General features: G+C 39.7%; 1 protein-coding gene across 1 annotated transcript in view; it reads left to right on the top strand.

The window, feature by feature from the left end:
- Positions 1-27,210, top strand: part of LOC121656576 (E3 SUMO-protein ligase PIAS1-like) — an 81,973-nt gene that overhangs the window by 18,532 nt on the left and 36,231 nt on the right. The window contains exon 2 of the mRNA XM_042011678.1: positions 19,434-19,929. Within this exon, the coding sequence (XP_041867612.1) occupies positions 19,434-19,929 (496 nt within the window). The remainder of the gene's footprint in view (positions 1-19,433; positions 19,930-27,210) is intronic.

Genomic DNA, 27,210 nt, shown 5'->3' with positions numbered 1-27,210 from the left:
GCTTCTCTGCCGCATTTTCACACACACACGTAAATGTGTGTGTGTCATAGGATGGTCACATGGCTGAATAGTGCGTGTTGAGGTTTTGCAGTCACGTCAGCCATTTGGCCAGCACATGCGATCAGTGCACAGTTAATGATCTCCCACATCGTGTGTGAAGGCCGCTGATGTATTGTGTGTGTGTGAGTGAGAACACCCCCACCATCACCAACTCTTTTGCTTGCCAAATCTGTAGCATTCATGCACCGTTTTTTGTGATCACTGATATCTGATGACTTGGCTGTAAGAAAGACACAGGTGCGAATGGTGTGAATTATCAACGGTTTAATTCAGCCTGAGAGCGCTGGTGGGGAGTGCTGTCTGACTCACTTATAATGAATGTTTATTATTAACTCATAGTAACTTACCAGTGCACTTGAATAGAAAAAAGTCTTAGTTAATGATTATTATGAGCACTAGAAAGTAGAAGTGTCAAAACAAGTATACGACTGCTTCAACCCTGAACTTTTCTGCTGCATAATTTATACCTAATAACAGCTGTAAACAGAACATTTAGAACATATTGTAACATTATCTTTTTTTTATTAGTTTTAGTTTTTTTTTTAATCCATCAAGTTCCTATGTAATTTGGCATATATCAGCACTTTGCCCCCTGTTTTTCTTCCTTATGGATGATTTCTTGACTGCTGTCCCTCTATGGAGACTGTTTCTGATGAATCTTCTGTAGATGGATCAGCTTTAGGGCCAGGTGAACCTCTCAGGTCCTGTGTCTTTGCTGAAAGGTGTTGCACCCAGATATCAGATGCTAGTCAGCTGTCGATGGTGTTTTTAGGCCTGCTACTTAGTTTCTGCACACTGCTGAAAAGTATCATGTTTTTGGTTGTTAGCTCCATGGTAACTGCCGGTTTAGTTGAAAAATATCTTTTGTTTTGCTTGTTACATTGTATTATCATTGATATTTTTGTAGCTAGAACTAAAGAAAAGTAAACCAAATCAGAGTAAACCAAATCAGAGTTCTTTGCTAAGTTGTTTGTTATATGTTGACACAAGTGATTCATCTTTTAGGTTAGGTGCCTTTTTTTGCCTAAATGAGTTTTAAGTGGCTTACCAGGCTAAATGCTGGTGTGGATTCTCACACATCCAGACTAAATAAATGTATCTTACCAGACTAAATAAACGAAAAACAAACACATTTTCAGGTACGAAGAGTATACTTAAAAAAGGGGAAAACAGCCGATATCTAAAGAAAAAGCCTTATAAGTCTGGCTCCTTGGAAGCAAAAGATAGAAGTGGTGGCTTTAGACTTTTGACACTGTTGTGTACTCTGTAGAATATGCAAATAAAAGAAGAATAGTGTTCTGGTCATAACAAAGGAGTCATAACAGAAGAATGTGGAGCTGGTAACCTGTACTGATCAGGACTTTCTCAGAAACTTGAGCGTGATGCCAGCCAGTCTGCCATTTTAGAAGCCACTGTGCCTCCAGACAGATAAAACTGTCCTTTCAGGACAGCTCGGCCACCAGCCAGTTCCAACCTGTCTCTCCTCATCTAACAGGCCTCCATGCTGCCTGTTTCCTTTCATTATGGCTCCAGTGCAGTTAGCTACTCTAAGCTGCAGCACAGAGCCACTAACAGGTGTGTGTTTACAATGGAGGTTAGGGTCATTTGGTGTGAGACTGAGAGAGATGTAGAGATGGAGTTAATGAGCATTTCTTGGTTAAATTGTTCATATAGATTCATATAACCAAACTTCTCACATATGCCAAAGTGTTACTCTGTATTCCTGTGTCTTTGATACCAAAGGGGCCAGGCCTATTTTCAGTTTAGTCCTCTGTTTTTATAATATCAGTAGAGTTGAGAGAAGTATTATTTCAGGTGTCCTGGAAGCAGAAGTCCTGTTAGGTTTTTTTTTGTTTTTTTTGCATGTGCTGTATCAGATGACGGATTATTGGGACCACTTCCAGTTCTTGGATGAGTTTGAAACTCCCCTATAAAATTTAGGTAAACTTGTCATGTAAGTATCTGAAGGGGCAAGTATGAGGACTAATACTGAAGCCAAGTTAAATTTGATTCTCAAAGTGCATACCGATAAGAACTCACACAGGTTAAACAAACAGGATGAAATCAGTTTTACACCAAATATGTGTTAATTTTAAAGTTTTGCTCAGTCTAAACATGATGTTTGGTTAGCTCTGAAAAGGGTAATTTTTTTGCTTCCCATGTTGCAGTTTAATACCTTGCTCTTTACTTAGCAGTTTTTGCGCATTTCCTGTAAAAACAGGTAAAAAAGAGGTCTTCCCTTCCCTTAAAAAAAAGCCCATGGGAAAAAACAGGACTAAGGAGGCACCACCCGTATTCTGCAGCAACTCTGTCAAAGAAAACATTGAGTAGACTTGCAAAATGTGAAAGACATGCTATAGTGAAACAGTTCAGTTAAATTTGGTTTTATGCATTTCATTAAAAAATGGTTCTAACATGTTTTCTTGCTACCAAACAATGTGTTTCTCAGTCAGCCAGGCCTAAGCATGTTGTCATGAGAAATATTTTGAATATATGATTTCAATAGGATTAGAGGCAATTATTATTCATATTAAAAGAAACATTTGCAGTTTCAAAAATGCAGTGTTAACGCCCTGACCAGTGCAGAAATGTGGATCTTCTCTGATGTGTCCATCTAAACCACCACCTCCAGCCTCTCCACCCTCTCATCCACCCTCCCCCTCCCCCCTGTGTTTTCACTGGAGCTGTGGAGAATTTCATTTGGTTTGGAGGCTCAGCTGCAGGCTCTCTCTTCCCCATCCCCCATCATCTGTCATTCCTACCAGCTCTGGACAGAAAATTATTACCCTACACTGTTTTCCAGTGAGACTTGAATCTGCTGGGTGTCTGTAGGTCCTGAAGAGTCTTTTAAAAAACATTGAATTTGATTTAATTGAATTGGAGTCTTGAATTTAATTATCAAAAGCTGTAGATATTTTTTCCTCTCATAGGCAGTTATGTTAGTTGTAAAATGTTTTTTATATTTAATTGTGGGTTGCTAAATTGAAGGTGGATTTGTGATGCAGGAGGCCGTGCAGTCCTGTATGTGGAGTCCAGCCATGAGGTATATTATACCCAGTAGTTGCCATGTTTGCAGACTGATGAATCCATCTACTTCTTCTGCTTACATTTAACATTTTATATATGTAGTTATGTGGTTAAAAGTTAATTTTATGTGCTATATTACTGATAAATACAGCAGTTGTAATATATTTCAGCCATACTTGGGAATTTAGCAATGAAATACAATTTTTTGTATTCATCAATTCAATGATTCATCAAAGAAATGCAATGAGAAGAGAGGAAAAAGGGGAGAGCTCCCGGCTGGAGCAAGAGAAAAGAAAAGAGTCAACATCGGACTAACTTATTGACCAGAGAGACCTCAGAGTACAGGTAGTATGCTAGATGGATGTTGTTAGGGGTGCCACGGTTTGAAAATCTGCCAAAGTTCATTGGTGCTTCTTCTCAATTTGCCTATGGTATTAAAATGTCTAAAAGTTTTACACTTCATTCATGTGGAATTAAAATATAATGGACATGCAATTTAGCAAAATACGAAGTGGTAGATTTAGAACAGATTTGTTTTGTATCTTTTAAAAATGAAAACTGGTCTATAAGCCGTGCATGCTTGAAACAATTCCTTTGTAAACACTGTTAGCCTCTTGTATCCTTTGTGTTGTAGCCCCCCTCCTTTTTTCTCTCCAGCCTTTGTTGTAGCTTCCCTTTTCACCTTCATGTCAAATTGTTTCAGTAAAGCAACACAATGGAGCACATTTTCACACAAACATGCTATGTTTAAACCTGTCTGCTCAGTGCAGTTAACTAACCCGCGGTGTAAAGGCCCATTTATGCTCTGCTTTCTGATCCACTTCTTCTCTGGTCAGCTATTCTGCTCAGCACTGCCCCTGCCATTTCCAGTGGTATTGCTCTTTCTTCTGCATCAAGGGATGGATAGCTAAGCTCCTTGAAAGTGGACCAAATTGCACGCCAGCAGTTAAATCAAGCCCAAGTTACCTGGTTCATCCAGCAACTGCTTTATTAAAGGGCCATTACATTTTTGTCATGCAGTTCATGCATGAAACACATGCAATGTTCTTGCAATGCATTATTACCTAGAACTTCACTAAATCCTACACAAACATATTTTGTACAGTAATTTTAAACTTTTTTTATTCATTGCCCTGGCCACTATCGTGTTAAAGTTCTCAGATTTTCATACACAAATTCTCTAAGTGGTGTGCTCCAACAGGAGGACGTACATTATCCACTGCAACCATTTTAAAAGCAGAAATTTTTGCATTGTAAAGAACAAGCGATGCATCACTACTTCTCAAAGCATCGCTCTTTGTTTTTGTTTCAGAGAATTTTCCAAGAAAATGTGTTTTTAGTTGAAAGGATGAATTTGTTCCTTTTCATCTTTTCTAAAGACCCAGCAATCTTGGATCATTGGATGCCAACAACAAAGCTGCTAAATGTTTGGATTCGTTTGCTACACTTCACCAAATACTTTAAATTAGCAAGGCCCCATTTGACACTGACTTTGCTGGGAGGTTGAACTTAAAAGTTAAGGTTGTTCCAGCATTTAAAGGGCACATTTACCAAGCAGAGACATAGTCCTTTAATTGTGTGTATTGGTTTGTCATGCTGCTCAGCTTGATATTCTGAATCCAGTTCTGACCCAGGCATACATGACTACAGTGATGCTAGGTATGAAAACATTACACATTTGTCAAAAGCTTTTCATTATTTACGAGCTGCAGTAACTCCTCAGAGTCAGCATGACCCTTTTTGCCCTGCTCCTTGGCAAGCATCCTATAATTTGACCAATCAGAAGACACTTTTCCTAGAAAAAAGCTCTCCCTCATTCTGAAATATTTGCAGTGTTAGAGGTTCTGGTAGGTGTAAAGCTAAACTAGAGGTACCCCAAAGATTAAGAAATAAATTAATGGAATTTATTGCATCAGGTCAACTTTAAGTTAAGGCTGGTATTTTATCCAAATTTGCAAAAAAGTGGTCCTGTGTTTATGTGTACTTAAACTTACATTTTATTTATATGTAATAGAGCTCAAAAGATGAGTGAATTCATCAGCTGTAAAATTATATTTTCCCTTTTTTAACTATAGGTATGAAATATTTACAGAAAGCAAATAAATATTCTTTTTTTCCTCTTCTAATAAGGTTTTCTGAAGTAATTGTGAGTAGTCAGTGTCTTTCATAAAGTAGACATTGATTAGAGCGCTCTTACTTTTCTTAAGCAAGGAGGAGGTTTCGTAATGGAGCCAAGGTAACAGTTGCTCAGAAGAGTTTCATAGCATTTTTAATGAACACTTTATTGTAAAGTTTTACAGTAGGGCTGCAACTAATGACTATTCTGATGGTCGATTAGTCACTGACTATTAAAACGACTAGTCGACCAATCGGATTATGTATCATGATTATTATATATGGATCTTATTTCACTTTCAGCTTTGAAATCTTGCATGAGGTTGTTAAGTAAGTCCGACGTGCCTCCTCTTTAAATGTTCGAGCATTGCAGACGTACTTCCGTGGTACACAAGGTCCGCTTTACAAATATCACATGTAGTTAATTTATTTTGTAAGTTTAATGTGAAGTTATCCCAGACTTTTAACGTTCTCCGCCGCGGATTTCCTCCCTGGTCCGGCACCATATTTTTCCCCTGGCGTAGTTTTTTTTTTTTATTGCCGACAATAGTCGACGGCTAAATTCGTTGTCGACTATTTTTATTGTCGACTATTGTCGACAACGTCGACTAATCGTTGCAGCCCTATTTTACAGTATTACATTTGTATCAGATAAGTATTTCCTTTCTCACTACCTTTTTGTTTAGTTGCAGAAAGTGTGTCCCAGTGGGGCCCAGTCAGACACAGCATGAAAAGGGTGACATGGACCTCCCCTCCCGTGGGCTCACCACCTGCAGGAGGGGCCATAGGGATTGGGTGCAGTGGGAGCTGGGCGGCTGCCAGAGGCGGGGGAGGCGGTTTGATCCTCGACTGCAAAAGCTAGCCCTAGGGAAATGGAATGTCACCTCTCTGGACGGGAAGGAATCTGAGCTGGTGCATGAGGTTGAGTGGTTCCGGCTAGATGTAGTTGGACTCACCTCGACGCATGGCTTGGGCTCTGGAACCACTGTCTTTGAGAGGGGCTGGACCCTCTTCCATTCTGGAGTTGCTCCAGGTGAGATGCGGCAAGCAGGTGTGGGCATGCTCATTGTCCCCCGACTTGGCGCCTGCACATTGGGGTTTACCCCGGTGGACGAAAGGGTAGCCTCCCTCCGCCTTCAGGTGGGGGGAACGGGTCCTGACTGTTGTTTGTGCTTATGCACCAAGCAGCAGTTCAGAGTACCCACCATTATTGGAGTCCATTGATTACAATTGGATTGATTACAAGAAAGCCTATGACTCAATGCCACACACATGGATCATGGAATGCTTGGAGATGTATAACATCAACAGGACTTTAAGAGCCTTCATTGCAAACTCAGTGCGGAAGTGGAAGACCACCCTTGAGGCCAACTGCAAGCCAATTGCACAAGTGTCCATCAAATGTAGCATATACCAAGGAGATGCCCAGTCCCCTGTGCTGTTCTGCGTAGGTCTGAACCCCCTCAGCCAAATCATCACCAAGACTGGCTATGAATACCGACTCAGGAATGGGTCCACCATCAGTCACCTCTTCTACATGGATGACATCAAGCTGTACGCCAAGAGCAAGCGAGACATTGACTCACTGATCCACACAACCAGGATCTACAGCAATGACATCGGAATGTCATTTGGACTTGAGAAGTGTGGGCGGATGGTGACAAAGAGAGGGAAGGTAGTCCATACAGAAGGGGTCTCACTCCCAGACGCCAGAATAGCAGACATTGAGGACAGCTACAAGTACCTTGGAATCCCACAAGCAAATGGCAACCTCGAACAGGCCACAAGAAAAGCAGCCACAGCCAAATACCTCCAACGAGTAAGGCAAGTCCTAAGGAGTCAGCTCAATGGCAAGAACAAGGTCCGGGCAATTAACAGCTATGCCCTGCCGGTCATCAGATACCCTGCGGGAATAATAAGCTGGCCAAAGGAAGAGATTCAGACCACAGATGTGAACACGAAAGCTCCTGACCATGCATGGAGGGTTCCACCCCAAATCCAGCACCCTGAGACTGTACACTAAGCGCAAGGAAGGAGGCGGAGGACTAGTGAGTGTCAAAACCACTATCCAGGATGAAACATCCAACATCCTTGAATACATCAGGAAGATGACCTCAACGGACGAAGTGCTCAGTGAATGTCTCAGGCAGTGGAAAACAGATCAAGTGGTGATGGAAAAACCATCATGGGAGGAAAAGCCCCTCCATGGGATGTACCACCGACAGATAACTGAAGTGGCTGATATTGAGAAATCCTACCAATGGCTAGAAAGAGGCACTGATCATAGCTGCACAGGAGCAGGCCTTGAGCACCAGAGCAATAGAGGCCCAGATCAACCATACAAGACAAGACCCCAGGTACAGACTGTGCAAAGAGGCAAGGAAAGCTTACAAGGAGCATCATAACCAAGTGGCTGGTATAGTGTACAGGGACATCTGTGCGGAGTACGGACTGGAAGCCTCGAGATCAAAGTGGGAAACACCTCCGAAGGTGGTAGAGAATAACCGAGCTAAGATCCTGTGGGACTTCCAGATCCAGACCGACAAAATGGTAATGGCAAACCAGCTGGACATTGTGGTGATGGACAAACAGCAGAGGAAAGCCGTTGTGGTTGACATCGCAGTACCAAGCGATTGCAACATCAGGAAAAAGGAACATGAGAAATTGGAGAAATACCAAGGCCTGAAAGAAGAACTTGAGACACCAGGAAAGTGAAGGCAACAGTGGTGCACATGGTCATCGGAGCACTCGGGGCAGTAACCCCCAAACTGGAAGAGTGGCTACAGCAGATCCCAGGACAAACCTCAGACATCTCGGTCCAGAAGAGTGCAGTCCTAGGAACAGCAAAGATACTGAGCAGAACCCTCAAGCTCCCAGGCCTCTGGTAGAGGACCCGAGCTTGGATGGATGAGAGACCACCCACGGAGGGTTTATATAAATATATATATATATATATATACACATATATATATATATAAATAAATAGTGTATGCATTCGATATTTAATTGAAACAAAGCTTAATGACTTATTTGACTCTAACCCAAGCTTCAATAAAATCAAAAGCCAGAGTAAACTGCTTTGCAACTTAGGTTAATCTTTATTGATCAAATAATACAATTTATGGTATGAAAAGTTGTGCTAGCAAGAAATGATATGCCAGGCAGTTATTGCTCCTCAAGGTTAAAATACTCCATAAAAGCTGACCTGACATCAGTCCCTTCAACACTTGCTATATTCACCACCGGTAGCCAGCGCCTAGTTGGTAATTTTAGACCAGGATACACATTTAATAATGTGTGTCTTCTTTAGAATGGATGGTTGTGGTCCAATTACAACAGGGATGACTTCGGGGACACACAGACATTTTTGCACAAACTGCTATCTGGTAAAATCCAGAACAATGCAATCCCACCAGAATCTTGACTGTGGATGTGTCCAGACAACAGACATCCTCCGCATAAGAATCCACCTTAAAACCATCTAATAATTGAAAAATAGACTATTAATTCCAAAGGGAAATTGCAAAATGGACATAAATGTCATTACGTTTGTATCATGTAATCAATGTAAGTATAGTCAGTGCTACGTTGGGCTACGTCTTGTAGCTAACGGCTAAAAACATTGTAACATAACTTTGAATAATTACCTCGATCCTCCATGCTAATCTTTGCCTGAGCGCTACCTCATTTAACTTCCTCAAGGCAGGTGTATTCAGTTGCGTTTTAGATGACGTAATGACGCAGCACCGACTTGGCTCTGTCTGGTGGAAAACCGAACAGGTTCGCTCGAAGCACTAGCTAAGCACTGGCCCTAGCACCAACACTGAACCGGCACCGGTTCGTCTTTGGTGGAAAAGGAGCCTCAGGTGTTGTTGGACAGAAGGAGGTAGTGGTTGAATGGAGGATAGTGATTGACAGATGATAGAAAGGAAAAAGAAGATAGGAAGTGCAGTGAACTGTTCTTCTGTCTTGAATCCATCACCTCCCTCGCCACTGTTTTCTCCTCTCTATTTGTTCTATCGCTCTCTCTCTCTCTCTCTCTCTCTCTCTCTTTGGGAGGGGGGTGATAGCCAAAGGAATGTTACACATCCGCAGTGTGTTGAATGTGTGTGTGCTTTTTTTGTGTCAGGTTTACGTTAACAAAACTGTTTGTGCTTTTGTGTGTGTTTGCGTTCTTTTGTTAGTATTTGCCTTGTAGTGACAGTGAGTGGGCTTGGTGTGTGTGTGTGTGTGTGTGTGTGTGTCTGTGTGTGTGTGTGTGTGTGTGTGTGTGTGTGTGTGTGTGTGTGTTCGTGTGTTCGTGTGTGCGTGAAATGGTTGGCAGCTAGTGTCATTATTTCCTCTTGTCCTTCACTTTTACATACATATTTCATGGAAGTGGTCATTTTTGTCCGGAGCAGGAGAGTTCCTGGATTGAACCATTGAGCCACATGACAAAGTGATTGTTGTCCACATGTAAAGATACTCAGCAAGATTATGTTGAATTTTGTATTGTTTAGAAAAAAAATCTATCTGCATATTGAAAATTCATGGAAAGACAGCTGCTGCCTGTGTGCTGCACCTGTGATTGAGCTTCCTGCTGTAGGAGCCATCTGTGTTTGACTGATGTGTTTTTATGACTGCAGTGTGGCTGAGACCAAATGCATTAGGATTACATTCACATATGGTTGCCTGCCTCCTGTTTTTTTCTTTACTGCATGTATTGAGAAAGACTACGGCTGTCTGTCCTGCAAGTAAAATATTTTTTACACCTTTTTGAACACTTTACACTGCTGAGTCTTAACTTTGGTTTCATTATTTTTTTTTCTTTCTCAGTGTGTATTTTAAATATGTGAGTAGTTTCTTGACAATCTCAGATTAGTATTTACTCCAGATCAGTGTAATGTCCTCTGAAGTAGGGATGCATAATATTATCGTCAGGATATCGGTGTCGGCCGATAGCGGCTTCAAAATTAAATATCGGATACCGCCCATTCCACTGATATAATTACCCACTAAAATAACAAATAACAGCAGCTGGGAGAACACAATCCAAAGTCTGTTTTGTATAGGATGGGATGCACATATCTTACTTGTTTTCTTTAAAAACATTTGTCATGTTCGTAATACACGTTGAAATATTTTTTCTTATCTTGCACGAGGTCTGAATATTACATAATTTTCAGCTTTTTTTTTTTATGTCTGCATTTGCCAACAGGCCAAAATGACAGAGTATACAGAATAATACTGTATTTTAATTAATACTCGCAACAGTATTAATAAATTCCACAACAGAGGAAACTAGAAAGTCTCTGCAGTTAGATGTGGAGGGAAATGAGTTGTAAAATATCAGTATATCTGATATCGGCCAAAAATCTAATATTGTGCATTCCTACTCTGAAGTAATGGAAACAGCAATGAGTGTGTCAGAGTTCATGGTTATGCATATGTGGCAGCTGTACACAAGATGCAGTGTTTGTTCTGTAAACAGCAGCCTCTGATCTGCCATGTTGAGCCATGTGAGACTGTTGAAGCCCAGTTTGTATAAAATGGTCTTGTCAACTAAACTGTGTCAGTCCACCATCTGAAAGTTTTAGCCACCTTGTGCAGCCGAAACAAATCATTGATTTTTCAAAATGCTTAGTGTTAATTGTTACAGTAGTGGTGGCAAACAGACCAACAAGTGAGCCAGTGATAGGAAGGAAGACATGACATGTCGTAACGCAACATCTTGGATGGTTTTCTGCTTCTCCTACTGCTTATATTAGGTGGAATTTTGTGAAAACGTTATTGTATTTTAACACCTAAGTCAAAACAGAAACACCAGGATGGCATAAATTTACTGTTATTCCATTGTTTACTTGTGGTGAGTGAGCTGCTTTCGGTCCTGGCCAATCAATGAGCTGCATTTTCTTTTTTCTTTTAGGTCAGTGGTCATTTCGGAGAACATCATCTCTAGCAAGCAGTTGTTGTGACTGAATAACACTTTCCAGGCGGTTTGATTCACTTGAGTAAAGAAAAATGTGAAAGCAAATCAAACCAAAGGACAATTTTAAGAATTCCCTACCCAATCAAACCAAGTTCTCTGGACTATATCCTGATGTGAATATATTCTAAAAGGCCCCATTACGTCAGAATAAGGAAGTGGTTTTAATTCAGTAAAAATGCTGAACAGATTTATGCAGTGTGGAGTGGGGTGGGCCGATTTGATATTTAATCGATTCATCGCAATGCAACATATGCTGATTCAATTGCAATTCATAAATGTTCAAAATCAATTATTTTTCATAATAATTAAATGATTGGAACACAGCTGCAATGTGTGACAGGAACATAAAAGTTGCGCATGCCGCCCGAACACTTTGAGTGTCCTAAAGTGTCTGGGGGGCAAACAGTAAATACCAGGACGGCAGCAGCTAGCCTTTCAGTCAGTGGTAAAGAGCGTGAGATTTACTCATCAGGTTTGAAGGCTAGTGTTTGGAAACATTTTGGTTTTTATGGATATGAGAACAGACAAGGCCTGGACAAGGCTTACTCCACATTTAAGTTGTTTAAAGCCAAAACAATAGTAATACTAAAAACAGGCTGCAGCATCTTGTGTTTCCAGTCCAGGTTAGAGGAGGAGAAGAAGATGTGGTGTTGTCAGTTTGACATACATTGTCAGAATAGCAAACCATAGCCTTGTTTGCCAGTTTAGACTACTTTATCAAAATGACATAGCTATGTATCCTGTTTTGATAGGTAGGCTACAATGATATTTAATAGTTTTTTTTGGCAATAGTTATTTTTAAGTTTATTATTTCATGTTCAGTCTCACACAGTTTGGGAAATGACACTGGATGCTACAGTACGTGTTTAAACTACATTAACCTTACTTGCAAAATCATTAACAGAAAAACCCTATCATAAGTAGTTTCATACACATCATCTGAATTTTAAGTGCATTTCCCCTCAGGTTTAGTCAAACAAGAGATGCACTTGAGCAATGTGCAGTTAACATGAAATATAATACACTAAACTAACTTGTGGCTTCACAGTTGACCTTATGCCAATACAATTTCTGAGCAGTCAGTGGTGCTGAATTGCTGGGTCAACATTACCTCCCCTGCGATCTTAAGTGCCATAATCTCTTTCCTACCTACTCTGCTAGGGCTGTGGCAGTCCATGGGTATTTACACTCGCATGTTTCTTTGCAGAGTTGCAGTGTGCTGATTGTCGCAGCTGTGCGGAAAGCCGCATGACGGGCAGTTTCACCTTTGTGGTGCACCTCTTGGTTGTGACTGAGTTTGGTGCTGGGGCAGCTCATTGGGACCTGTTGCAGTATTTCTGGTCTCTTCTCTCTCCCTCCTTATTTTGGGATGTACTGGTAAGACTGCTTTCACTCGTGGGACGGAGCGGGACATTAATCTGCATCATATGATTGGTGTGTTTTCCTCTTTTTAGACACGTGAAGTAGCGGGCCCTACACTATACTATGCGTGACAGGTTGCTGTTTTGTCTCCGCTTGGATTTCCGCCAGCTCCTCCAGTTCATTGGCCCTCCGCACGATCTAAACCCCGGCATATAGGGTATTTTTGCGAAATTGTCAGTTTTATTATTAATTGTTTTAAAAAGAAATTGTTTACATAAAATGTCATTTTTATGGGAATCCACCTGCCATGTGCATTTTGTTTAAACCTACCCTTTTTAGGTTTACTGGGGGTTTTAACTCCACAGTTGGGTTGTCACCCTCTTCTTTTTTATATAGAAATCATTGCTTTTTTCGCCTTACCAACACCACCCCGCCACATAAGGTAATCAAGAAAGAAAGACAGGCGACGACCTAGTTAAAATTAAATGCAACATTGCTGTTGATCGTGACACCTCATAAAGATACTGGCATGTCCATAGTGGCGTTTGAAGGACGGAGTTTCATGTTTGTGGACCCTGACCACTGCTAGTTGGAACGTTGCCGGACAACAAAATGTTGCTCCATTCTCGTCTCTTCTGGACTGACGGAGCCCAATAAGCCTGCAATGCGCCGTCACAGACATGATTTGGCGCATCTGCAGCCTGCCGTCTGAGTTTCTGTTGCCACGGTTACCAACTACTGTTTAGTCAGCGCAATAATTTACAACAATAAGTCTGGCTGGAACTAGGGCTGGCCAATATATCAAATATACTCTATTTATCTTGAAAAGTTTTACGTGGGATATATAAAATGTATATATCGTGAACATCGAGTACAAACTGACACGGCAAAGTTTAAAGCGTTTGCATGTTTTTTTTTTGTTTGTTTGTTTGTTTGTTTTTTTTCATTGTTTAGCTTCTTTCACTCACAGCAGACAGACAGCTTACTCCCCCGCCCATCTAGAAAACTCTGCTGCGCACATGCTTGTTGTTTCAGGAGAGACGGGAAGAAGCATGGAGACATGAGAGTATACAGGTAGCTATCTAGCCAGTTTACTAGCATTAAAAGATGGAAGCTAAATGCGAGACGTCTCTTTTAAGCAGTAATTCACCTCAGAAATGACGACAATGACGAGGAGACTGATTGTTCAGGTGTTCGTGTTTCCAGATGGACATTAAGTTCTTAATACACTGGAGTAGGAAACTACTCCAGTAGCTCTTATTATTAAATATAAGCTGATCTTAAACCAGATATTTTTCTCTGTTTTATAAGTGGTTGATGACACTTTTTCTAATGTGCGCTTTTTCTCTGCTGGTGGAAGTGAGAGAAAAACTAAAATCCTACTGGTGTCTTTTTATGCCTAATAATCTCGAATTCAATATTTACAGTGCTTTAGAGGAGATTTTAAAACATCAGGATGTATATCATGTATTGGGATAAAGCCAAAAAATAATCGGGATATTAGTTTTACACCATATCGCCCAGCCCTAGCTGGAACTTCTTTTATAGGTGTCCATTATCACTTTTTAATGGACACCCTCCAGCCAATCAGAATCGAGTATTCACCCAGTCCATGGTATATATATATATATATATATATATATATATATATACATACATACGTACAGTCAAGATGAAAGATGATGGAAATTATTGTGCATATTTATCTCTCCTCACAATCTAATCCTGCTTTCTGTCTGTTCATCTGATGGCTAATATCTACTATAGGAAATTTGTTGTCATTTTTGAAGTACCACATTTTTATTTCGATTTTTAGGTTTTAAAATAAAGAAAAACATAAAACTGCAAAAAGAGGATAGACAGACTTTCTTCAATGGGATGTAGATATTTGTAGGAAAAAAAGAAAAAAACATTGTTTTCAAGCTAATGACATTAAAAACAAATTAAAAAGAAATTAATAGTACTTTTAGTGTCATGTTGTGGAAATTCAATGCAAATATTCCATGAAAAAAAAACTGCTTTTTTTAATTATATCTACATTTAAAAATGTTATTTACTTCTGTAGCATTTTTAGCCATGTATTAAGAGCCATTGTAGAAAGTCCAGAGAGCCACTTGCGGCTCTGGAGTCACAAGTAAACCAAAATTTACTGCATTTTCGTCCGAAAGCATTAGGCCATCTTTTAAAGGAAAAGTACATTTTGCGATGCGATTAATTGTGATAAAAATTTTAATCATTGCTGTATATAATAGAAAATCTTCAGGACTCTTCCTGCACTCAAGGCCATACAATTAGTTTGCCTCCAATTAAACTCAGACTTGTATATTTCAGCAGAGCTGGTGTACGCTAGTGATGTGCGGGTCGGGGTTTTTTCCGACCCGCGGGTCCCGCTCTTTTAAAAAAATTGGACCGCACCAACCCGCCCCGCACCTCCGCTTCTATTTTTTTAACCCGACCCGACCCGACCCGCCCCGCCCCATTAAAACACATCTTATGACATTGACGAAGGCTTTTATTTAGTCTGAGAAAGGTGCATATGGTCTCCTAAATTGGCACTGGAAACTGGCAACACAAAATGTATTTTCATTTGAACGTTAAGCCTATAAACATAAATAGGCAAATAAATAAAGTGTTTTAAAGCGTTTAAGCGTCTAAGTGTTATAAAGCACATAGCCAATGCTGCTGTTGTTGTCTGCACTGATTACCTCGTTGAACCTGTCCCAAATCTGTGATTTAGCCATTTGACCCTCCTTCTTCTTTTTAAGGACATAAACTCCCGAACGAATATTATTCAACACTTCTTCCATCTTTTGTTGCTTGTCTGCTTGGCACTTTCTGCACCTGCGTAGCCTACTATGCGCCTACGTGGACATTACGTTATAAAACGTGACCTGTGTTTAAATAACTGATAAATATTTTGTCTTACATATTATAGTAACAAAATGTAGACACTGATTAAGGTCTTTATTTTCAGTTTGACAAAAAATAAAATTAATAGATAGAACTAGATATTTCAGAATAGTAAACCACACCAACCCGCCCCGCAGTGAAGCGAAAATTCTTTGACCCGCCCCAACCCGAACCGCGGGTAACCCGCGGGACCCGCGGGTTAGCGGGCGGCCCGCGCATCACTAGTGTACGCGGTTTCAGGTACCTGCTCAGACAAGTGGAATTGAATGATAAGAGAAGGTTTAGCTTTTTGAATAGAGCCAACCTCTCTAGAGAAGTAAATAATATTCCCCTAATTGGAAGAGTTTTTATTCATTGAGCACTGCTGAGCAGAGAATATGAAACATTACCAGGTGAAAACTGTTGGTTTTTGTGCTCATCTTTTTATACTTTCAATTGCATTACAAGTATTCATTTCCAAAATTAGTGTTTATGTGATATTGATTTGTTTTATATAAATATACACATGCAAAATCTACAGTCTGTCACATACTATTTATATACTTTTTTTTTTCACCAAAATAAAAACAATGTAGGAGTTTCTAAGTTTACATTTATAGCATGTACAAGACAATTCAAGGTGCTTTACATAAAACATTAAAAGCATTAATAGCACTTTTTCACAGAAAATATTTATTTAAGCACTGGATTGCAGTGCTTTAAATAAAGTGTTGTGCTGTTTTATTCTGTACCAAAAGTGATATGTGCAACAATAGAACAGGTTTAACTGCTACACTTTTGGGGGTTTCAGTTCCGTTGACATTTAATTTTATTTTGAATTCAGTTTTAACGATACAGTACACATATGTGGTTGAGCCAGAATGAGAGTTTTCTTTCACATCTGGGTCACTGACACGAAAAACAAGATGACATAAGTATTTGACTAATAGTCGGGGCGAAGCGAAACAAGCTAAGTTTCTGTTTAAATGGAAACAAAATTTGATATTCAGATTAAAACATTTAAAAAAATTTTTTTTTTTTTTATCAAACATTAGTTTAACTTTTGAATGAACTTTTACTGATAGACTAGCATGACTGCATTTTAATCAATGGTAAATAGAAAGACGTGTTACAGGAAATCTGTTTCAGTTGGGAGAAAGTGGTTATTTGCGTTACATTTTTTGTGTATGTGTGTAAAAAAAATGCTGTTATGGTTAGTTCACAAAAAATAGCCCACAGCAGTCGTACATGACATTTTGAATGTCAATTGAATGCAAAAACAGACAAAAGAATGCTCCTCATATAATGAGCACTGATAAAGTCACAAAGGCTTGAAGGTTTAATCCCTCATTAACACACTACATCCTGCATATTCTGGACACAAAAATACTAAATGCTGTGTGTGAGTACATAATTATGTTTTTTAAAGAAATCTTGCACGCTGAGCCTCAACAACGCTGTGTGCTTTGTCATTTAGGGGTGTGTGTTTGTGCACTTCTGTAGCTCTGCTCTGTCATTAAGGAGATGAAGGGGTGAAGGCTAGCTGTCCACTCTTGCAGGTGTGCGTGTGAAGCTGATTTCAGGATGTAGATTCAGTGTCTATTTTTAGATCTACTGTAATACAGTTTAAGGCCTGCCACAGCTATGATTCGAGAAACACTGTCTGTTCAATGGAAGTTAATGAATGCTGCTTGTATACTTCTAAAAAATATTCTAACTTTTTTAGTCACCTACAGGACTCTCCAAAGGGATTAATGAAGTATTTCTATTCTATTCTATGTGCAGTACTCCTCATGAACATGTGTTTTGTTTGTTAAGTAACTATAATCCAAGAACCAAACACTAAAATGAATGCTATCCTTTATTGGTTGAAAAAAGGCTCAAGTTTATTTAGAGTAAACCCTAAAACAAAAGATTAGCCTGACATTGTAACTTCATCACTTTTAGATTTGGACAATGGATTTGGTAGGATGAAACTTTAATTCTGCTTATTGTAGTTTCAGCCTGATCCCAAAACGTTTCTGTTTTTTCATGCTCTTGCTGCATTTGCTGCATCCTTGCAAACCCCTGGGACAGCCCCAGTCTTACACTGAGCCATAAAAAAATCATTTGTTGGCTAAGTTTTTAAAGTCCTGCATTGGGGGAAAAAAACCTGCATTGAGCACACTGCTTCCCAGTGGGTGTTGACTGTAGTTCTTTGATATATATGCTGTTCTCATAATCAGAAATTATTATATACAATACATTTTTGTTAAATGCAAACTATCCATTAAGGTATGTAAGTTTATGGATACAGCTCAGTGTTCAAGTGTTGCTGAGAGGCAACACACCAGCATCAAACCAAAGAAAGACTTAATAGTAAGTCAGTGTTCTTATTGACAGTGTATGAAAATGAAAAAATAAAGCAGCTAAATTCTCTTGAACTAACTTCTCCTGGTTCCCTCTGGGAAATCTTCAAAATTCCTAACGCAAATGCGATTCTCGCTCTGTTGCCAGCCTCTCGTAGCTCTGTAGCTCTGTTACAATGAGCTCTGTCATTTACATCCTCTGCTCTGATTGGACGGTGTAGTTGCTAATTAAATGAGCATTAAAATGTATTTACATGGACAAACATTTCAACTATCTGATTGAAATCAATCTGATCAGAGAGTCCAGCTAACATGTTTACATGGACGCTAGACAAAGTGATAGGATCAGTTGTGAATTTACATGATGGACAAATTTAATACAGTTTTAACACCTTTAACTAGCACAATACATAATAATTTGGAAGAAGAAGGTTTTTCTTCATTATTTTGAATCTTTTGACATTGATATGCTCAATAACTCTTAACTCTTTCAGTTTCCAACACAAACGTTCTTTCTGCCACAATCCAGTTCTGTTTTGCTGCCGCCATTTTTTCAAGTCTTTCCTGAAACTCATGTTTATGTCACCTAACTCACACGTGCTGATCTGATCATGAAGAAGTTTAAAACACCCCATTCGACTGGATTAAAAATTCTTTCTGATCGAAAAGCCAATCGGATCAACTGATATCTTTGCATGATGCATTTTTATTCTGACTGGACGATCAAAAGTGCTCCATGTAAACAAAGGTTATGATACACATAAGAGAGTTCTTTCATGTTTTTGTTTTTTTTATTTTTGTGGAAAATAGGATTTTTCTCTTTTTTTAATGGCATGTTGTTTGAATGACACCCAGATGTGCAAGAATAGAGAGTATCTGCACAGGAAGCATTTCTACCACTGTACTACTATAGACATAAACAACTCCGCACTTTTGTTTCTGTGAAAATCAATTGAACGCAGTTGGCCCCTACCGGCTTGTTGCTGGTATTTTGCTCACTCCCCTGTAGGGATGTTGGATGTCATTTAAATCTCTTTTGCTCAGTGGGTGGTGCCGAGCTGCAACGCTAGATTCAAAATGAATAACCACCTACCACTCCCACATGCTTTTGAGTCTGTGTATATCCTGTAAAGTAAACATAAAACGTGTCTAATTTTTCCTAACTCTGTCCTGGGTTGCTACACAAGGAGACCCAGGATAAAAGGGTCATGGCTCTACAGCATCTTTGCAGTTTGCCTTGCATCACCTCAACTGGCAGAAGTTTAATTCACATATACTCCTAAATTATATTATATTTCTTTGTACTTAAACCATACATAGAGAGTTTTTACCTCATTGACACAGAGTTTTACATGCTTTATAATTTATTGACGCAGGTGAGGGCTGACTACTATACACAGGGTGGAAAGGATGTGTGTTGTCTCAGGTCCTGGCAAGAGAATGAATTATAATCCAGGAAATCCAGACTAATTAACAGATTCAGGAGTGTAAAGGATAGTTATTCACTAAAATACTGCAAAAAGTTTTTTTTTTATTCTCCTTTAAAACACCTTACCTCTATCAAGTGCAACTATTCTCCCCTGCTTTAACTTGACATGAAAGTACTAACATTACACCTGAAGATAAGAATCTCATCATCTTTGTCATCTCTTCCATCATTCCAGCAAATGGTGATGAGCCTGCGGGTGTCAGAGCTGCAGGTGCTGCTGGGTTACGCTGGGCGCAACAAGCACGGACGCAAGCATGAGCTGCTCACCAAGGCGCTGCATCTGCTGAAAGCTGGCTGCAGCCCAGCCGTGCACATGAAGATCAAAGAGCTCTACCGAAGACGCTTCCCTGCCAAAATGGTCTCCCACTCAGAGTTAGCTCTCCCTGGTCCACATCACCCGGCCTCAGCTGGAATGGTTGGGGGAGGGGGGGCGGCACTGCCTGCTGGCCTGACACAGCTGGCGTATGAGGGTCATGCCGGACATGGTGGAGCCCCGTCGCCTGCTGCCTTACTCCCCCTCTCACTGCTTGGTCCTGGAAAGCACGAGTTGACTGGACTGACGCACCACCTGCCCGCCTCAGCCACTCTGCATCCGGTCCATCCAGATGTCAAGCTCCAGAGGCTGCCCTTCTACGACATGCTGGATGAGCTCATCAAGCCAACCAGTCTAGGTGAGAAATGTGTGTGTGAGCGTTGCTTTTCTGTGATTATTGGGGATGAAAGATGGATGCATTTAATCTCTGTATGCATGCTCTGCTGCATTTGTGATCACATCATCACACTGCGAGTATAATCAAAATTATAATGGGACTTTTCTTAAATTTGAAACAGAGAACCTCTCTTGTCTCCTTACTATGTGTTTTCTTTCATAGTCTTTATTGTCAAAACATCTTGCAAAATATTATCCGAAAGGTTGTAGATATTTATACCTGTCTGTTACTCCCATAACAATCATGGCAGCAAGCACTAAAAACACTGACATTTGTATTTCTTCTATTGTATAAAAAGCCAGTAATGGTGTCGTGCTGCTTGCTAATGTGTTGACAGGGTGCAGAAAAGCTGCCACACAGCTATGCACTACGTATTTTATACATTGTTCTCTTAAAGGGCCTATGAGATGGTTTTTTAGTGTTTTAGTGGCTTATCTGCAATGCTCAGATAATGTGTAATCATCTTAAACATCAACCTAGGCAAAACTAAAAAGAAAATAAATATGCCTGCTTTAGTATTTTTATGCAAAAGAGAATTGATCTAGTAGACTCATGAAACTTTTTCCTGTAACCTGGCCAGCGCTGCACTATAGTACCTGGTTTTCTTTTTGTGGTCAAGTTCTCCAGGCTGTATGCCCCAGGTAGAGCGTGCATGTTATGCATGGTAGCAGTGGCTTCATGACAGGCCAAACAAGCAGATGCTAGCAGTTAGCCAACAGAATTGGGTCCTGCCGAATGGGCACTAACCACCATCCACACAAACAGGACCAAGAAGGTCAGACAGAATACCGGCTACCATCAGTTGCTCACCCACTTGGTCCTGTTGGATTATACCATGGCAGTTCCCGGTAGCCTGTATTAGCCTCTCACTTTGCTCAGAAATTCTCAGAATCATGGACTTACTCACGCTAGCAACAATGAACCTTGTTTCCTCCAAAGTATCCAGCACGGGACGGGATTGTTTGATATAGATTGGTATGGTAAACCTTCATCTCCTCTGCATTTCCACAGTCAGCCATACCATTACCTGGTAGGCGAGAAAATACTGGAGAGTAAAAGATGTGTTTGCTATGTAATATCTATTTATACTGGTGTGATGCCTTCCTTGAATTATAACGAAGAAGAACGCAATAATGTTCTTATTGCATGGGAAGTGACAATTGTTTAGACCAATCAATCAGTTACAACGTGTCAAACTCCACCCTTTAGGGTCGGATAAGTAAGATTGGGACCCTGAAAGAAGGATCCCAAAAACAGCTTGGTTTGAATATTCTGGCACCTTTTTGCTCTGCAAATAACTTAATTTTGAAAAACAAACTAGTCTCAATTTCCTGTCCGCTTCTGCCGTGGCTCTCTCGAGTAATAGCAAAGAGGTTATAGAATGGAATAATTGTCACATACTCCAGGAGAAGTGAGAACTTTTTTCTTCTCAAGGCCACAAGAACAAGAATAAAGTTTCTTTGATCCAGTCAATTAACACTCCCCATCCGTGAGAAGCTTCTTCCACAACCAGGCATGAATTGCTGCAGGGGGTCTGTGTCTTTATGTGCAATGACCGGGTTATTTCATATTTTAAAACTAGTGGGTGGATAGCTCAGTTGGCAGAGCATCTGTCTCCCGTGTGGGAGACCAGAGTTCAATTACCCCAGGGGATGAATATTGATACCTTCCAGCTGGGTCCTTAGGCAAAGACCCTTAACGCTACTGCCTAACCACTATAAGTTCCTTTGGATAAAAAGCATCAGCTAAATGATCGTAATGTAATGTTTAACATGAAACTTTGTCCGTGGCAAGGCGAGGTTGTGCACGCGGCAGTGTCCATGTCTTTAAATGCCAAATGTGATGTATATATTTTCGTACGTACTCAGCACCTCGATCAGCTGTTCATTAAGTAAGTCTCATAAGGAGACTGGAGGGGATGACAAAAGTGTAGGGCAGAGCAGGTGGCAGAAGAGAGCAGCAGGGAAGCTGTGGCCCACTTTCTGTACAGCAGAACCTAGAGCTCTTCTTTCAAAAAACTCGAAAAATCAAGTGCTCTTAGCCTGGCTGCAGACTGTGCCATTTGATAAGGCTACATCAGGCAAAGCCCTCCCCCACAATTTAAAAAAATACTGGAGGAACCATTCATATGTATAAACAATAAGAAACCAAAAGACACACACAATCAGTAATATTTAATTACTATTTAATTTCACCAAATGTTTAAGAGATTGTTGGTAGCAGTTTGTAAATATTTGCTTCCAGTCAAATCTTTTCCTCAAAGATAATGGCTCACCACCTCCTTCTTGCATTAGGTGTATGGTTAATTAGTCTTGTTTTGACTCGGTTCCATACGTGTAACTTACATACAGGCTTACAAAAACAGGATGTAAATCTCATCAATCTTAAAATCAGCTCTGCTGAATCATGTATTGACGACTACTGTTGTGACTTGGTGCTGTATTGAAAACAAGATCTAAATAAAAACAATGTGACCTTCTGCTGAGGGTGCCCCCTCCCCCAATTTATTGGAAGGGGAACAACACTGAAGGTTGAACTGTCAGACTGTCTTGTATGACAATACAAGACAGTCTGATCAAAGAGTTACACGCTGCAACAGTTGGGGTGAAATAACTTGTTGCCTGCTGTAACATTTTAATCGCTGTACTGCTTTTCCAGTGGGGTGGCTTTAGCCTGTTTTTTTTAGTAAAATTCAGGTTGCGACCATGTTTATTGGCCAGGCAGTGCATATTCAATGTGCTGTATCTGTTTAGTTGATCCATCACTCTGCAGCACTGCTATGCAAATCTTCCTGAGCATATCCTCAAAATAGTGTGCAATGTAAATGAAACCTTCTTAAGTAGATGCAGTTGCTCTATTTTGCATAGCTGTCTTTTGAATAATAATAAAAGTTCACACTGATAAGCAAGGACAGTCACAATCTGAGAACCCATCAGCTATAATCTGAAGATTTTGAGCCTCTGAGGACAATCTTCAATAATTTGGGGCTTCTGATGAAGCCAGCAGATTTCCATCTGATAAATAACTGGGCAAAGGCTTCCTTTTCAATTGTCTGAATGCAGATGAATTTTGGAAATCTCATATAAAGTCTTCATTGTCATCATACAATGGCCATAGATTCAAGATGGCTGATGCCTTCCAGCTATTTTATTTACAAATGGAGGACTGTTTGCCTGCATGTACCCAAAGTCCACCTGTTCATAATGGATCTTTACTTTTCAGACTATGAATAGAAACATTTTGATTCCAGAAGCTCTTCCCTTGTCTTTAGACTTTAAGTGATCATATACAAATATGTGTTAATCAAAATTAAGAAAACTAAGATCATGTTTAATCTTTTAACTACCAGTTTGTCACATGTTATAAGAAGAACTTTAAGCAAAGAAAATCTTTGTGAAAATTATTTGGAGAGTTTAAATTAAAATATATTGAATATTTGTAGCCATTATTTATGGCATTAATTATCAAAATATTTTAATTGGTTTTATCTTAAGAAGGATCAACTGATCAACAGCAGGTTTTAATTAGAGATTGGAGAAATCCCTATTGGTCTGTGGATGTATGTGGCATCACATATTTTCAGCTAATCCTCTCACACCAAAATAACAGATTCCGAAATATATACAAATGTCTCATGTGCTATTTGTCAAACTGTTTATATGTGCTTTGTGTAAAACTGAAAAAAGTTTGTTCATACTAAGTCTATGTAAGAGATCATCACTCAGTAAGAGGCTTTGAGAAATCCCCATCCAGACTGTCCTCCCATCCAACTTCATGGAGGCCCAGTGTTTTAGCTTTATGACCTGTCCCCTACCTGATCTTTAATTCTTTACTTAACAGACTTTTAATCTGGGCTTTATCTCGCGTTAGATTAGTCTTTGCATTAGGTCTACATCCAGCACCCAGCTTGCACTTAGCATAATAACTCTCTTTGGGCTCTGGGATATATTGCTAATATATGGAAATGTCTACATTTTCCAACATTAGCATTTTAATAGAGTAAGAGACCATCTCGTGATTAATTTGCCTGCAGATGTATGTACAAACACAGCGCCTGCAGCTCTGTCATCACACCATCCTTCTCCTCTTCCCACTATCTTTTTTCCCACTCTATCCATTTCCTGCACATGCTTCATCCCTCTCAGTCTCCTCTTCCTCTCTCTCTTTCTCTCTCTCTCTCTCTCTCTCTCTCTCTCTCTCTCTCTCTCTCTCTCAATCTCTCTCTCTTTTTCTCTCTCTCTCTCTCCCCCAGTCTTCTGTCTGCAGCCATCCTCGGTCAAAATTTGCATGCAGAGTGATGAAATCACACAAGCGTGCACCTGTGCCCGCAGAACACACCCTTTCCTCATTTGAATTTGAATCCTGCGTTCAAGCCATTCTAACTTGCAATACTTTTAAAACACAAACACACTTTCCAATAAATAATGCATGTTGAGCATATTGTTCTCGGAGAAGCACAGAAGGATGAGGGATGGGAGGAAAAACTCAGAGGAGGATGTTGCACATCATTACACAAAACAAAATATTTTAATTTGCCACACAAATGAAAGTGCGGCTTTGTGGTGATGGCCCTGCTTGTCACTTGTAGAGAGCAGGAATTAAACCAGTGGATTAATGGTGATTTCACCTTTACTGGCAGACGTGGAGATTTTTTTTCTTTTGCTTTCAGACAGCCATGCTCTCCTCTGTCTCATGATTCCCTTATTTTTTTTTTCTTACAGTCCATTTCTTCTTTGCTTGTGCACATCTCTCAGATCTACTGATTACTGCTCAAGCCCTCTCTCTCCCTCCCTATTGTTGTGTCTCCTGTTGCCTCACCTCTCTTTCCTTTCATTTTTTTTTCTGACTCCCAACCCCCCTCTTGTTTGCTTCTTCTCCTGGTTTACCAGATTTTTCTTTTTTCCATCTAGAAAAAAAAAACAACTGTTTTGTTGGTCATTTATGCATTCAACCAGGATTCAGTGAGGGTTTTTAGAGTGCATTTACATGACAGACTTAGAAAGTGCAATGAAAGAAAAGATCATTACTGTATTTCCTTTTTTCTTCTTCTTCTTCTTCTTTTTTTGTCTATTTGCAGACGGCGACATAGAACATTGTGTAACACATTGTCTCAAAATTTGCTGTGGATTATGTTAAAATGTGGTGACTGATCGATTCTCATTATTTTCATGCCAATGGGACAGTTGTCATTTTGGATGAGATCAATGATTCATCTAAACAACCTTATATTGAATTGTAGTGAACCTTCAAAGAAGACAGGTGGCCACAGAAGAACTTACGATTCAAGTATTTACTCAAATGCGTTCGTTCATCAAATAAAGCATAAAGATTTACTGCTACTATACTATTATATTGGTAGAGTGAGTATATAATTGATGCATCTGACTGTGTCAGACTTTACACTCACTATTAGTAATGACAAGTGTGATTGCAGCACTAAATTATTTTAAGTATTTTTATTAAGTTTATCTATACTTCAGATCACTTTATTGGGTATATTTGTCTAGTACCATGTTGAACTCCCCTTTCCTTTCAGAACTGTATTAATTTTTTGGGCCTAGATTAAAAAAGGTGCTGGAAGCATTACTGAGAGATTTTGGTCCATACTGATATAACATCACACAGTTGCTGCAGATTTGTCAGCTGCACATCCATGATGAAAACCTCATAAAGTGATCATAAAAAGATTGGAAATGCTCAACAGCAATACTTAGATTGACTGTGGCGTTTAAATAATGCACAGTCTGTACCACCAGTGACACAAGGCAGGATGGAGCCTTTCATGCATGTTGCTTACATCACATTTTGACCCACCATCTGAATTTTGCAGCTAAAATCAAAACTCATCAGACCAGGCAGCATTACTCCTACTTTCTGGTGTCCTATTTTGGTGAGTCTGTGTAAATTGTAGCCTCAGTTTCCTGTTCTTAGCTGACAGGAGTGGCACTCGGTGTGGCCTTCTGTTTCTGTAGCCCGCCTGCTTCAAGGTTGGACATGTGTGTTCAGAGATGGGATTATGCATACATTGGTTATAATGAATGGTTATTTGAGTTACTGTTGCCTTTCTATCATCTCCAACCAGGATACCCATTCTTTGATATCAGCGAGGCATTTGCATTCAGGAAATTGCTTCTCACTGAATATTTTCTCTTTTATACCATTTTCTGTAAACCCTTGAGATGGTTGCATGCGAATATCCCAGAAAATCATCAGTTTTTTTTAAATACTCAGACCAGCCTGTCCGGCACCAACAACCATGCCATGGTCAAAGTCCGTGTCTACATGACTAAATGCACTAAGTTGCTACCATGTGATTGGCTGATTATATATTTGTATTAGTTTGTTCACTGCAGCTACATAATAATTGTAATGAATTATCTTCACATCACTTTTACTTTATCTAGGCTTTGCCTCATTTTTTTTTCTTCTTCTTCTTCTTTTTACTAATTTCTGACTTTCTGTGTGGTGTATACTATTTTAACAGTAACCAAGTCCCCGAATTAGACTAAATAAGAAATGGGTTTGTTGGTTCAAGATGAGTGGATTTGTCTGGAATGCTCTTGGCTCTCTTTTTAATTATAAAACTGGATTTGTGTTTAATGCATTTGCCACACGCATTGCACTGTAAGTTATTTTTAAGAACATATTCATTTAAAGTTTGTAGAGTGTTTCCAGCAACATTGCTTGTTGAAAACCTGAGTCTCCTCACAGAAATTTTAATTTGTGAATTTAAATTTAAAAACTATGTCATTAATAAGATAAAATTATTGCAGATGTTTTTGACACACATGGAGGAGGAAAAAATGGTCAGAGATCAACCGCATACACAGTTTATTTGTTTTGTTTTGTTTTTTTGGCAACCACGGAAACTGTGTTGCATTTTGATTAACATTTCCCCCGATTATCTGTCTTAACCTGATGTCCCATAGTAACTGGGTTACTTTTGTGCATGTAAATGTAGTTATTATAATTCTCAGACCACCATCTCTTCCCCGCCCTGTCATTATCCCTCCCTCTGGTGCAGTTTTGTGCTCTCTCTCAGTCTTTTCTTAGGAATGAAGGTTAGACAGCCCACAGTTCGCCTCTGCCAGCAGACAGTGTTCAACATCCTGAGCTGCTGCATCTTTGCCTTCATTAACATCACAACCTTACTGATTGTACACAGCTTGGTCCCTGTCCATGTCCATCCTCCATCAACAACTATGCCTTTCTACTCATTATGAATATCACAGCGGCTCACAT

Source organism: Melanotaenia boesemani, chromosome 1, assembly GCF_017639745.1.
Source record: "Melanotaenia boesemani isolate fMelBoe1 chromosome 1, fMelBoe1.pri, whole genome shotgun sequence".
Lineage (NCBI taxonomy): Eukaryota > Metazoa > Chordata > Actinopteri > Atheriniformes > Melanotaeniidae > Melanotaenia > Melanotaenia boesemani.
The sequence above is the reverse complement of the archived record's forward strand: the minus strand, read 5'-3'. Positions and strand labels throughout refer to the sequence as shown.